This window comes from Narcine bancroftii, chromosome 10, assembly GCF_036971445.1.
Source record: "Narcine bancroftii isolate sNarBan1 chromosome 10, sNarBan1.hap1, whole genome shotgun sequence".
NCBI lineage: Eukaryota > Metazoa > Chordata > Chondrichthyes > Torpediniformes > Narcinidae > Narcine > Narcine bancroftii.
The window spans coordinates 35407343-35421008 of NC_091478.1; the positions used below are offsets into that span (position 1 = coordinate 35407343).

At 41.3% G+C, this 13666-nt stretch overlaps 1 protein-coding gene across 8 annotated transcripts in view; it reads right to left on the minus strand.

Moving 5' to 3' along the window:
• ptenb (phosphatase and tensin homolog B) overlaps positions 1 to 13666 on the minus strand; it is a 133970-nt gene that overhangs the window by 35358 nt on the left and 84946 nt on the right. For all 8 annotated transcript variants that reach the window (XR_011345540.1, XM_069900640.1, XM_069900645.1 and 5 more), the window contains 3 exons: positions 12404 to 12642; positions 4542 to 4683; positions 2997 to 3163 (listed from right to left, as the gene is read on the minus strand). Coding sequence is in view for 7 of the 8 variants with exons in the window: in XM_069900640.1 (XP_069756741.1) it covers positions 2997 to 3163; positions 4542 to 4683; positions 12404 to 12642 (548 nt within the window). In the remaining variant the exon portion in view is untranslated. The remainder of the gene's footprint in view (positions 1 to 2996; positions 3164 to 4541; positions 4684 to 12403; positions 12643 to 13666) is intronic.

Sequence of the window (13666 nt, forward strand, 5' to 3'; positions counted from 1 at the left end):
GCTCGATGCGACAATATCACCATCTACAAATTCACTGATGATACCAAGGTAGTGGGTTATATAAAAAAGGGGCAATGAGTCAGCATACAAGAGGGAGATTTGAAAACTTGACTGAATGGTGCACCAACAACCACCTCATACTCAATGTCACCAATACCAAGGAGCTGATTGTTGGCTTCAGGAAGAGAAAACCCAGTATACGATCCAGTGATCATTGGGGGAAATCCGAGGTGGAGAGGGTGAGCAAATTTAAGTTGTTTGGAATTATTATCTTGGAGGAACTTTCCTGGACTCTACTGGCATCACGAAGAAAGCACATCAGTGTCTCTACCTCCTTAGGAATTTTTGGAGGTTAGGTATAACATCTTAAACCCTGGCAAATTTCTACAGATGTGTGGTTAAAAAGTCTGCTAACTGGCTGCATCACAGTCTGGTAGGAGGATACCAATGCCCTTGAGCATAAAGCCCTGCAAAAGGTAATGGACACAGCTCAGGACATGACAGGTAAAACCCGCCTCACCATCGAGAACATCTACTGGGAACGCTGCTGCTGGAGAGCAGCAGTAATCATCAAGGATCCACAGAACACACTCTGGACTCGCTGCTACTATCGGGAAAGAGGTACACACAACTCATGCCACCAGGTTCAGGAACAGCTACTACCCCTCCATTATCAAACTCAACTACAAACTTGATTAGGGACTCATTTAAGGACTCTTACTTTTGCACTTTATTTTTTTTTCTCTCTCTATTTCAGTTTGTTTACAGTTCTTTATTTGTTTACATGTGTACCTTGAGTCTGTTTTTTTTTGTTGGACTACCAAAAATTGGCAATTCTGCCGGGCCCACTGGAAAAAGATTGTTCGTGATGTTATGTCTGTACACCGACAATAAATCTAAAATCTGTATTTGGGTGATGCGGGCTTGTGGGCTGGAAGGGCCTGTTACCATGTTGCATCTCAAATTTAAAATTTTAAACTTAAAACTAAGCTACTTCAATCTCAGTCCCAATCTCAATAGCATCTGATTTTTCTACTTCTAAATAGCTGTCCAATCATCTCACTGATTGCCAATTCTAAATTTGGGATAATTTTTGTTCTAACAAAAATGAATAATGCAAACTAAACCCAAAACAAGCTAAAGCCCAAAGTTAACAGAGCTAGAGCTTTTCTCTATGGAGGTATGCAAGATTATGAGAGGTAGAGACAGGGTGCGCAACCAGCAACTTTTTCCCCAGGGCAAGAGCAGCAAACATGAAAGGATGTCTGCAGAAGAAGGGAGATAAGTTTAGGGGAAATGTCAGGGGGGGTTTTTATTTTTAAAAAACATAGTAGTGGGTGCCTGGAAAGCATTATCAAGGATGGCGCTGGAGGCTGGTAGAATAGGGACATTTAAAATACGCAGACAGGCACATGTTGAGTAGGTTTATCTAGGACGGCACAACATCATGGGTCGAAGGGCCTGTTCTGTGCTGTAAAGTTCTGTTCTATGACACAGTGGAAGGCTTGGCAAGCAATACAGATGCTCAATGTAGCAGAATAGAATGGTTTTGCTGTCTTTCTGTAATATATCAGTTTAAATCCCAAACATTTATCTGTGCAGCAGCTACGAGGTCAGATATCAAATCTACTTCCACTGAATAAGAAAGCAAAAAACTTACTACAGATCTCATGCACAGAGAGAGAAGTTAAAAGCAGGAAGCATTTTTGCATCACACACAAATGGCAAATTGTACAGGTACACAATCCTTTATCTGGAACCCTCAGGGGACAGTGTGTTCCGAATTTCAGAAAGCCAGATTTAAGCCCACCCAAATTGTACCACAGTATCCACCCCCAACCCCGTCCAGTTGCCCTGCCGTCTCCCCCCCTCGCCCGACTCGCACTGTCGGTCTCTTTCCCCACTTGCCAGATTTTGGAGCTTTCCGGATTTCAGATAACCGGATAAAGGACTGTGTACCTGTACTATAAATTTCCATGGATTGTTGGTTTGAAGAATGCTGAAAAGCGGCCATCATCCCAGATCCCAAGAATGAAGTCCTGCATTTGACTCATTGCATTAGTTTATTTTCTACCACATATGGAGATGCATTTTATGTATAATTGCAAACCTAACATATTTCATTTTTGTTTTAAAAATCTGGCCATGCAAAACAAAAATCAGATGGCCAAATGACAGTTGCAATGAGGACAATGAAATAAATCAGGAATCAACTAAAACTTGTGAAAATGAGTCTCTGAGGTTACTGTTCTTAAGCTGTACTGTTGTCTACTTCGGTAATGCAAATTCAAGACAGGATGGGAGCTTAGTAAAACTAAAAGTTCTGTCAAGTTGCACAGTTTCATGTAAAAACTTAACCTATTCTTTTCTAAGACCACTATTTTATGGATCTTTATCTCAGCTAACTAAAGTCAGCAACTATGGTGATATTTTGGCATTTCAAACAAAAACTGTTTTCCTCCAAAATGGGTAAATTTATTAAGGAAATAATAATGCAATAAAATAACTTTGCTAAGTTTAACACATGGTTTTTAATCTTTAAAAATCTTACAAAGCAAACAGAAATAATAGTTAATTGTACAAATAATGAGATTAAATCGGAATATATAGTGAATTGTTAACCTTGCAATGAGAACATACTTAGTTTCTGATAATCCTGGTTTATCAAGCAAAATCTAAAAATAGGCCCAGATCTTCTGAATGCCTCAGGATGTCCAGCAACGGTTAGCTTTACACAATTTAATATGCATTTTGCTGAACAGGTCAAATCACAATTAGTGAGATGCTTAACAGCCAATTATGTTGAAGTAGTGATTGAAATGGGGGAAATGGGGAAAAGAACAGCTGAAATAAGTTGATGTAAATCCTCACCTTTCTACCCATTTATAAAAGTCTGTTGAAGATGAAACCTGAAACTTGACGAAAAAGGACTGCCATGTAAACTGCAAGCAGATTATACCATCTGTATTCAATGACCATATTTAATAAGAACAAACCTTTTTCATCATCTTGTTCTGTTTGTGAAAGAATTCCACTTTAATATCTCCACATACTGGTAGAGGTTGAGGAAAATCAAAATACATGTACTTGTCTTCACGTTTGGTCGGTCCCAAAGAGGAAGTGAAGATCTTCACCTTCAACTGCGATACCACAAATAGAGGATCTATGAATGGACAAAATTTAGCTTTTCAGTCCTTTTCAAACTGAAGACTTTTTTCTCCAAGCTGGATTGTTGATTTTTAATAAAAGACACTTTAAATCAGATATTTCCATGGGCCATAAACACATCATTTATCCTCCCTTAGCTAATCTGCAATCATAAAGCATCTCTCTCTGGTTGATTATGGGCTCCCTCTATAAATGGGCATGCTTTAAAAAATAAATTATTGAAAATTAATAATTCAGCAATTCACTCCATACAAGTTATAATGACATTTTTACACAAGACGTGATTACAAAAAATTAGTGTTCATGTCACGACATCCCGAAAACAGAAAATCCTGTTTAATTGCTCCCATGACTGTATTCTTCTTTGCATCAACTTCCCTACTCATTTTCTGAAGCTCTTCCTTTTAAGCAAATCAGAAACAAGATGTAAAGCTGGTTCATAGGTCTAGCCATGAAATACACCCAACTTGTTACAGTAGCAAATTTCCTAGATTACAATCAAGCAGAGGAAGAAAAATAGCTGGAATTTTATTTTTACCATGTGACCTGCTGTTCAATATGTGAAAGAGCCAAGCTTAGCAAAGATATTCTCCCTAAGGTCATATTAATTGTCAAATCAATTCTCAAGCTTCATATGCATGAGGGTACCAAAGCCGACAAAGCTATCAAGTAATACAAGCCTTACTCCAAGAAAGCTTGAAGATAAAAATGAAACAAAAATGTACACAATTTGTATTGGATTGTGACTTTGAACTTCCAAGAATGTGTTCACGTGGACGGCTGATGTGGTGACAATCTTGCTAGTTCGAGAGGGGATTGAAAATTCAAATTTCATGAAAAGCAAGAAATGAAATACTCGAGTGCCAATTTAAACAAAAAAAACTAGCAACATTCATTCCTGGTACTTGCAAGTAATGGATTATTGCAGCAAACAGATAGTAATTTGATATATACATATTAATCTCATGGAGCAATCCATTTTGATCACCTCTGACCACCCTCCACAGCTGATTAACTGAACTTTAGCTATATCAATTAATGGCTGTGTTGGTCAACTTGTGAGCAGTATCCTCTGCGGATATTCTATTTAACCGTACAAGTTATTATTCAAGATATATATTTTTATTATTCCCCCCCCCCCCCCCCCCCAGTGAAACAGTCTCATCAGATATTGGGAAAACATTTGATGATAACTAAAATTGACTGGAAATATTAGTTTAAAATATTTTAAATGCTGTTAATAATATACTAGAGGATTGGTCAGATGACTTGCTATTTTAATTCTATGTCATCAACAACATTGATACCAGTAAAATAAAGCAGCAATGTAGAGTTATTTTGTGCATTATCTCTAAAGAGGAATTAAAACTTACTGCATGTTCCACCACTGAACATTGGAACCGTTTCAAACTGCATCTTGTGAAACAGTAGCGCCACCGGCTTGTAATCCAATTTGTGCTTCAAAAGATAACTGTAGTAATACACATAGCGTCTCTGGCTAGGGATTGTTACGCCCTAAAGTAGAAGGGAATACATTATTTCAATAACGCAGCTCAATTGCCTTGAGCAGGTCAAATTCTTGCACCCAAGGCAAAATAGCAGCTTACATCTGGAAACAAAGGCAACAAAAATAGCTGGGCATGCTCTACAGCAGCCATTCCCAACTGGGAGCTGACAACCCTCCTTGGAAGCCACGTACGTTTCAGTAAAAGCCTGGTTTTCTTTTCACTTGACATTTTTTAAAAAAATGTAGTCAGTAGGTGGGAAGTGCAGAAGTAACCAAAACTTGACAGCTTCAAAGTGAAGGGGGCCCAAAGGCAGGTCAAAGCTAGAAAAAAGGTTGAGAATGGTTGTTCTATAGTTTCACACAATCTATTAGCACTGACCAAATTTACCTTGCAATAATATGGATACAAGTCCATACCTGAGATGACATAGTATACAGCTCGTCCACAGTAAACCAGACAAACCCAATGAGATCAATTAACATCCCAAAAAGTTTTGCAATTTAACAATGTGGTTGCATTGGAATAGGTGCAGAGGAAATTTACTAGAATGTTCCTTGGGCGGAGCATTTAAGCTACGAGGACAGACTAGTTCATTTTACTAAAACTGAAAAATGAACAATCTTACAGAAGAAAATAAAAATCAAGAAGAGCATCCAAAGGTAAGCACAAAATTCCATTAGTGAGAAGGCAACAGGTTGAATGTGGGAAATTAGATTGGTATAGAGATAGATACTTGATGGCTAACATCAATGCAGTGGGCTGAGGGGCCTGTACAACTCTGAAGTGTTGTCAATGGACAGGTACTTAGTAGCATTTACAAATTTATAAACTGTGCATCAGTGGCTAGAATGGGTCGAGAAAGTGCCTTGAATCAAACAAAGATGATCACAGCAGAATTCTTGAGGTGAGCAGAGACTATTCTGAATATCACCAATAACTATTGGTCAAATATGATCAAGAGTTATGGTCAAATTTAAATGGGAGTGAAGGGAAAAATACTTTCCATTGCCTTGAGTCATACTGATTTGGGAGCTGCCATTCATTTTCACCCACTTAATGAATAGTTTTCCATAGCCCTCCCCACTTCATTAAATGATCTGAAGTGGTAAATTTACTGGTTTTCAATGTTTTTTTAAAATGAAAATGTGGGTTCTATTTGCAAAGCCGCAAATAATGTAGCTGAAGAAGGCCATTTAAAGAAAGTCACAAAGAACATCAAGACTTGAGCTGAAAAGTGACAACTGACACTCATCATACAAATTCCTGATTTAATGGTGTCTATCATTTACCAGCAAACTAAATTATGTAGCTTTAAACTGGAGATTCTGTGATTACATGACTGAATTCCTAACCTTTAAATTTTTTTCCCCCCACAATCGTCAATACATATTCCATCTAATTTCTGACCTATGCATGCAGTTCCAATAGTACCTCAGCTAGACAGCATCAGGATAAAGCAGGATATTAGTATCCAATTTGTATCGGATTGTGACTTTGAACTTCCAAGAATGTGTTCACATTGACGGCTGATGTGGTGACAATCTTTCTAGTTTGAGAGTGGAATTGAAAATTCTAATTTTATGAACTCCAGGAAATAAAATACTAGAGTGCCAATTTAAATTAAAAAAAAATAGCAATATTCATTCCTTGTACATGCAAGAATCTCCAGTTTAAAGCTACAGAATTTAGTTTACTGGTAAATGATAGACACCATTAAATCGGGGATTTGTATGATGAGCGTCAGTGGCCATTTTTCAGCTCAAGTCTTGATGTTCTTTGTTTGGCATTCCATCGAGCATTTTAAACATTCATATGAGAGACAATGTCTGCAACACGTCTTGTGTACTAAATGCTCTTCAGCACCTTCCAAGTATACAACAAACACCACCTATAAAGAGAAGTGCACATACGTGTGTAACATCTCCACTTGTAGACTACTTTTGAATTTGGAAATGTATCATTATACTTGGTCAAAATCATGGAACTTAACAGCACATCATACAGATCACAGTATTTCAAAACAGCAGCTTATCTCCTTTTCCAGGACAAATGTGGTTGAGCAATAAATCCTGGCCTTGCCAAAGTTGTCATATCCAGCAATAAATATAAAATAACCAAAATGTCTGGCAAGTTGTCTTGACCATCTCAATTGGATCATTTGTACATGGACCTTGCATCATTACCACCTAAAGCAGGATTTATCTTACAATTATTCTGAGATGATACAATAAAAGACAAAAGATATTTTTTTGTTTCGCCTGCTGGACTTTTCATACAAAGTTAGCAGGAATACCAAAAATTGAAGCTAACAATTAATAAATAGCAATTAATTCACAGATTGAGATATTTTAATATGTTTATAATGTACTTTAATAGCAACTAAGCTATGGTTTCAAAAAGCTGAAATTAAAAATTAGGATCAACTCACCCCACTCAAGACTTTGACTTACTGCGTGATACTGCAAGGCTTCTACGAGGAAGGAACACAGGCTAGCAGATATGAGTCAATAGGACAGGGGTAGCCAAAGCATGGCTTGCAATCCACATGCAGCTCTTTGACATATGATATGTGACTCATGAAAATACTTTGGCCAAGACAGGAATCGTTCTGGTGCTCACGATAGTTTTAGTAGGCACAACTTGGCATGTATACTGTATATACGTATGTAAATGTTGACCCCCCTATTTTTGGCCCTGGCCACCCAAGCTCCTGATGCCTGGACTGCCATCTCTAGCCTGGACCCCTGCCACATGCCCTCCAGAGCTCCCGACTCCTTGACCGCAGACTCTTGCCTAGGCCCTAGCTGGCCACCCATCCAAGCTCTCGATGCTCCATCCAGTTACTTACTGCCTGGTCCTGGCTGCCCGATGCCACGACCGCCGACTTACCACCTGGTCCTGGACACCCACCCACCCAAACTCCAGGTACATTGAATGACGCAGGTACTTACTGTAGTCAAAAGTAGTATGCGTGCCATAATTGCCACCCCCTTCCCCCTAAATTTTACCATAAAAATTACACCACAAAAGTTTGACTTATTTGGAGCATAGATACCGTCTGTGTACTTTTTGATTATTGAAACAATTACAAATTATCAGATAAAAAAACCACATTTTTGAGTGCATACATTTCTTAATATTTATCTAAAAGTTTGTAACAAAATGTGCATGGAAGAGTAAAAACATGCATGCAATATTTTTTCAGATCTTAAGACTAAAAATCTGAAGTTTATCGTATGTGGCGCTTACGTCCAGCAAGTTTGGCCAGCTTTGTAATAGGAGGATACAGGTGGGAGGATAGAAGAGCAAGAAACTTAAGTGATAGGGGAGAGGGCAGAAGCCCAAGAAGGGTAGCTCTTTGATAAGCAAAGGAAGGGAAAGGGGTTGGAAGCTGAAAGAAGAGAGAAAATGGGTTGAGGGAGGGAAACAGGGAGGGGGGGGGGTTTAATGGAAATTGACGGTCTACATTGACATGGTATGGTTGCAGACTGCTGAGACAGAATACAAGATTTTTTTCCTCCAACTCGGCAGTTCACGAGGCTGTGAAAATAGAGGGTGGTAAACGATCTCCCAACCGGAATCCATTTTCCCTGATGTAGAGGCAGCATCTAAAACCCATAAATGATCCCTGCAGTGTTGCTTCACTTAGTAAATGTGTTTGGGGCCCAGAATAGTGGTAAGGGAGGAGGTGTAGAATTTCTTGTGGTCACAAGGATGGGTACCAAGGGGCCAATTGGTTGGAAGTGATGAGTAGATTTGGGAGTCACAGAGGGAGTGATCCCTATGGAAAGTAGAGAGGTGAGGGAAAGATATGTCTGGTGGTGAAATCCCATTGCAGGTGGCATAAATTGTGGAGACTACATTGGATGCTGAGGCTGGTGAGGTAGTAGGTTAGAATGAGGAGAACCCTGTCCTTATTGCATCTGGGACAAAGTAGGTGCATTGTGGGTAAAACCTCAAGTAGCTTTTTAACAGTTACAGACTTGACAACTTCGATGTGGCTCCCATCCATTATTTGTGATAATCTGACAAAAGTAATTAACCAAACAACTTTCTCTGAAACACTAGTGCTTGACTATTTTTCACAGATCATGGTATTCATTAACAATACAACCAAGGTTAACTTCACTAAATGCAAATGAGCATTAGAAAAAAGGACTTTCAAACAAAATGCCAACAATTGCCATGAACAAATTTGTTCTCCTTCCAAGTAACCAAATAAACATTTGCAATACAGTGAACAGAGGCAACAATCTTTTTTATCCTAATTTCCTTCAGATTATCTTCACTTATCTCTATTAGAGGTACAAATTCTCACTGGTGTGTCTGTGTGTAGTACACCATGGCTTCGCTCAATAGCTAATGTTTAGAAGGCTTTTCAAACAAATATTCTACTGAAACAGAATCTCACCTCAACCTTGCAATAGTTGGAGACTTCCCAGCATATGTAAGAGATTAAGAGTTGAAGTGCAAAAGGCAGGTGTTTCAGAAATATTGACAAGAGAGCTTCTCTGATCACCAAGTTTACATTTCTACAAACACTGCAACGTTGCTTGATCTGTTTGCAGGGAAGACAAGTAATTGCAATATTAGGATAGTTACAGAAAAGGTCAATGAACATCAAAATGAAGAGTACTCAGAAAAGTTAACTTCAGTGGCTAAGGAAGACCTCTGGAAGCAAAGCTTTGTATTTAATAAGCAATGTGGAGACAGTTTGAATCTGAGAGAAAAGCAAGATTTTTCAAAGCTACATCTTCCTAGATAAAGGCTGGTGTTGAAGCACATCAGCTTCTGCCTGTGCAGTGACCTGGAAACGTTCCAGTTCACCTATCATAGCAACAGGTCAACATCAGATGCCATCTTACTGGCTCTACACAAAGCCCTGGACCACCTGGACCATAAAGATGTATACGTCAGAATGCTCTTTATCGACTACAGTTCGGCATTTAACTCCATCATCCCCTCAAAACTGATCAGCAAACTGCAAAACCTGGAAGTTAATACTGTGTAATTGGATCACCTCCAGTCCATAATCAGTGAGGAGCAGCAAGAACATCTCCACAATCTCCATCAGTACCAGTCCCCTACAGAGCTGCTTTCTTAGTCCCCTGCTCTACTCACTATGATTGCTTGACTCGTTACAATAATAACGCCATCTATAAATTTGCTGACGATACTACTGTAGTGGGTTGTGTAAAGAAAGGTGATGAGTCAGCATATAGGAGACAGATTGAAAACTTGGCTGAATGGTGCACCAACAACAACCTTGCACTCAATGTCACCAAAACTAAGGAGTTGGTTGTTGATATCAAGAAGGGAAACCCAGAGGTGAACAATCCATTAATTATTGGGGGAGTCAGAGGTGGAGAGTGTGAGCAAATTTAATTTGTTAGGAGTCACCATTTTGAAGGATCTTTCCTGGACCAAACACACTAAAGGCATCATGAAGAAAGCACGCAAGCCCCTCTACTTCCTCAGGAGTTTGCGGAGGTTTGGTATGACACCAGAGACCCTGGCAAATTTCTACAGCTGTGTGGTGGTGGAAATTGTGCTGACTGCTGCATCACAGTCTAGTATGGGGATACCAATACCCCAGAGCGTAAAGCCCTGCAAAAGTTAGTGGACATAACCCAGGATATCACAGGCAAAACCCTCCCCACTATTGAGAACAAATACAGGGAACGCTGCAGTCAGAGAGCAGCAGCCATCATCAAGGATCCACTCCATCCAGCACACACATGGTTTTCGCTGCTGCCATCAGGAAAGAGGAAAAGGTGCCACAAGACTCGCACCACCAGGTTCGGGAACAGCTGCTGCCCCTCCTCAACAACAAACTCAATCAGGGACTCATTACAGGACTCTTACTTGCACTTTAAAAAAAAAATCTCTCTGTATTTCAGCCAGTTTGTTTACCTGAAAATGCTATGTAGTTTTGTTTCAAAAAGTGGCAATTCTGCCGTGCCCGCAGAAAAAAGAATCTCAGAGTTGTTTGTGATGCCACGTATGTACTCTGATAATAAATCTGAAGCAACAAATCTAGACATTAGGAAAATGGCTAACTCCTTAACGTGACAAAAAGTTGTCTATAAATTGGTACAAAGATTTGCAGATCAATTGTTTGTAACTTGACTAAATTATTGCATTTTAGGACCAAAACACTGTTTCAAGCCTTCATTCTTCTGTGATTGGGAAAACTAAATTATATTAATATTATAGTTCTTTCCCATGTTGTTTTGTTATTGAACAGAATAGCCAATGCTGGGCCTCAAGACCCCTCTTTGTAAATGGATTCTGGACTTTCCAAAGGAAAGACCAGTCTGTCCAGGTTGACAGCAGAATGCACAGCACCATAATGCTAAACCCTGGTGCATCTCAGGGCCTGTGTGCTCAGCCCATTCTGGTTCACGCTACTGACCCACAACTGCAGCGCCAGATCCATTTCCAAAAGAGAGCATTTGCATAGGATTCGACAGGATTTGGCCTCATCAGCAATAACAGAGAAGAGGTGGAAAAAATCACGCAAAATAGTGTGAGAATAACAACCAGAATCTCAACGTGGACAAGACGAAGATGACTGTGGATTTCAGGAGGACCAGAGAGAAATACCCTCCACTGAACATGATTAATAGCAGTAGTAGAGAGCACCCAGTTCCTCGGAGTCCACTTAAGAAGCAACCCTTTCTGGACAAAACATCTCACTTGACAGGAAGGTGCAAAGGCAACTGCACTTCCTGCGAAGATTGAAGTAGGCAAGGCCAACCATTCTGTCAACTTTCCACAGGAGCTTTATCGAGAGCATTCTGGCTGGCTGCGTCACTGGGGTCGCTAAAGAGAAGTAGATCAGAGGCCAATCCACAGGGCATGGAGGAATCCTGGGATTTCCCTCATCCCCACCCCTTACCCAATCAAGGTGATTTACCAGGATTGTTGTCTTAAGAGGACTTGCAAGATTAGCAAGGAGCCTTACCACCCTGCACGTAGTGTCTTCTAGCTTCTCCCGTCGAGAAGGAGGTCCAGAAGTATCACAGCCAGAACCACCAGGCTGAGAAACAGCTTTTTCCTCAAGGGTAATAAGACTGCTGACTCAACTATTTAACAATAATATTTATTTTAATATTTGCATATACAGTATGTACAGTGCATATGTCCTATTATGCACGTTATATCTGTGTGTTATGCTGTGCCTGTGTTTGTAGCATTGCACCAAGGACTAGAGAAAACCGTTTTGTCAGGTTGTACTTGTACAATCAGATGGTAAATAAGTGAATTTGTGATACCATCTCATTTCCAATTCGCCAATCAGTAAAGTTGCAGAATGTAGTTAAATTTTCAGAATATGTTCATCATGCACCATGCAAATGATGAAGTATTGATATGTGGTGGTGCACATCCTAATGACGAACCGGCCCCGCTTGTATCGCCACATGGCAGGGCAGCCATGGGGAAATGGCATCGTCAGACATTTCTCTCTGACTCCAGCATCCCCTCCAGCGCGCACCCTGGGCAGCGATTATGACGTCACAATGCACCAGGTGACTGAGCTCCTGCTGCCCTTAAAGGGACGTGCTGAATTTGTATAAAAACAGTCGTTAACGACCCTCAACGTGGTAGCTGTGTTTCTTCCACTGCTCACACCGTCACAGATACTTAATTTCACATTCATTCAACATGTATTGCAATTGCATATTTGTAAAATTTACTCTTTAATAAAACTTGCTTCCACTGACCTTTTTGTCTATAGTCCTTGCTTGACCATAGAATTCTAGGGCTTCTTGTGCTTTTAAAAATTTGCCACGATGAAGCAAATAAGCACAAATCATGACTCCTGTCCGTCCCTTTCCAGCTTTGCAATGGATTGCTGCAACATTGTTGTCATCTTCACTCAACCAATGATCTAGATCTTCACAAAATGGCTTTATGAGTTCTAGCTGCGGTGGATTATGGTCTTCAAAAGGATATTGTGCGACTAAAAAGGTAGAAGATTACAAACTATTTACAAAAAATGCAAAATGTCATTTTATTAACAATTATTTGGTGCAAATATTATGCACAGAGGTCACAGTAAAAGCCTCAAAAAGCTAATAAACTTAATGACTGAAATAATTTTGGTTTTGGGTTTAAAACAATTAGCAGGATTACAAATGGAGAAAAATGTGTGAAAATACTGTACAAAATTTCATGGCAAATATTGTTTTCACATTGTACCTTTGCAATACTTTTGCTCCTCTAAGAATAATGCCACTAGTCTTCAGCACAGAAATTTGAAACCAATAGATATATTTGACAAAAGAAGTATTTTTGTATTGCACCCGTTGGAAAGTTAAAACATTACAGAATATACTGTAATGGAAGGGAAAACGCATTATACACAAGAGTAAAATTTAAAAAAAAAACTGCAGGTGGACAGTGCAACTCGGGCGGGCGGCGAGACGCGAGGGCGACTCGGGCGGGCGGCGAGACGCGAGGGCGACTCGGGCGGGCGGCGAGACGCGAGGGCGACTCGGGCGGGCGGCGAGACGCGAGGGCGACTCGGGCGGGCGGCGAGACGCGAGGGCGACTCGGGCGGGCGGCGAGACGCGAGGGCGACTCGGGCGGGCGGCGAGACGCGAGGGCGACTCGGGCGGGCGGCGAGACGCGAGGGCGACTCGGGCGGGCGGCGAGACGCGAGGGCGACTCGGGCGGGCGGCGAGACGCGAGGGCGACTCGGGCGGGCGGCGAGACGCGAGGGCGACTCGGGCGGGCGGCGAGACGCGAGGGCGACTCGGGCGGGCGGCGAGACGCGAGGGCGACGAGACGCGAGGGCGACTCGGGCGGGCGGCGAGACGCGAGGGCGGCGAGACGCGAGGGCGACTCGGGCGGGCGGCGAGACGCGAGGGCGGCGAGACGCGAGGGCGACTCGGGCGGGCGGCGAGACGCGAGGGCGACTCGGGCGGGCGGCGAGACGCGAGGGCGACTCGGGCGGGCGGCGAGACGCGAGGGCGACTCGGGCG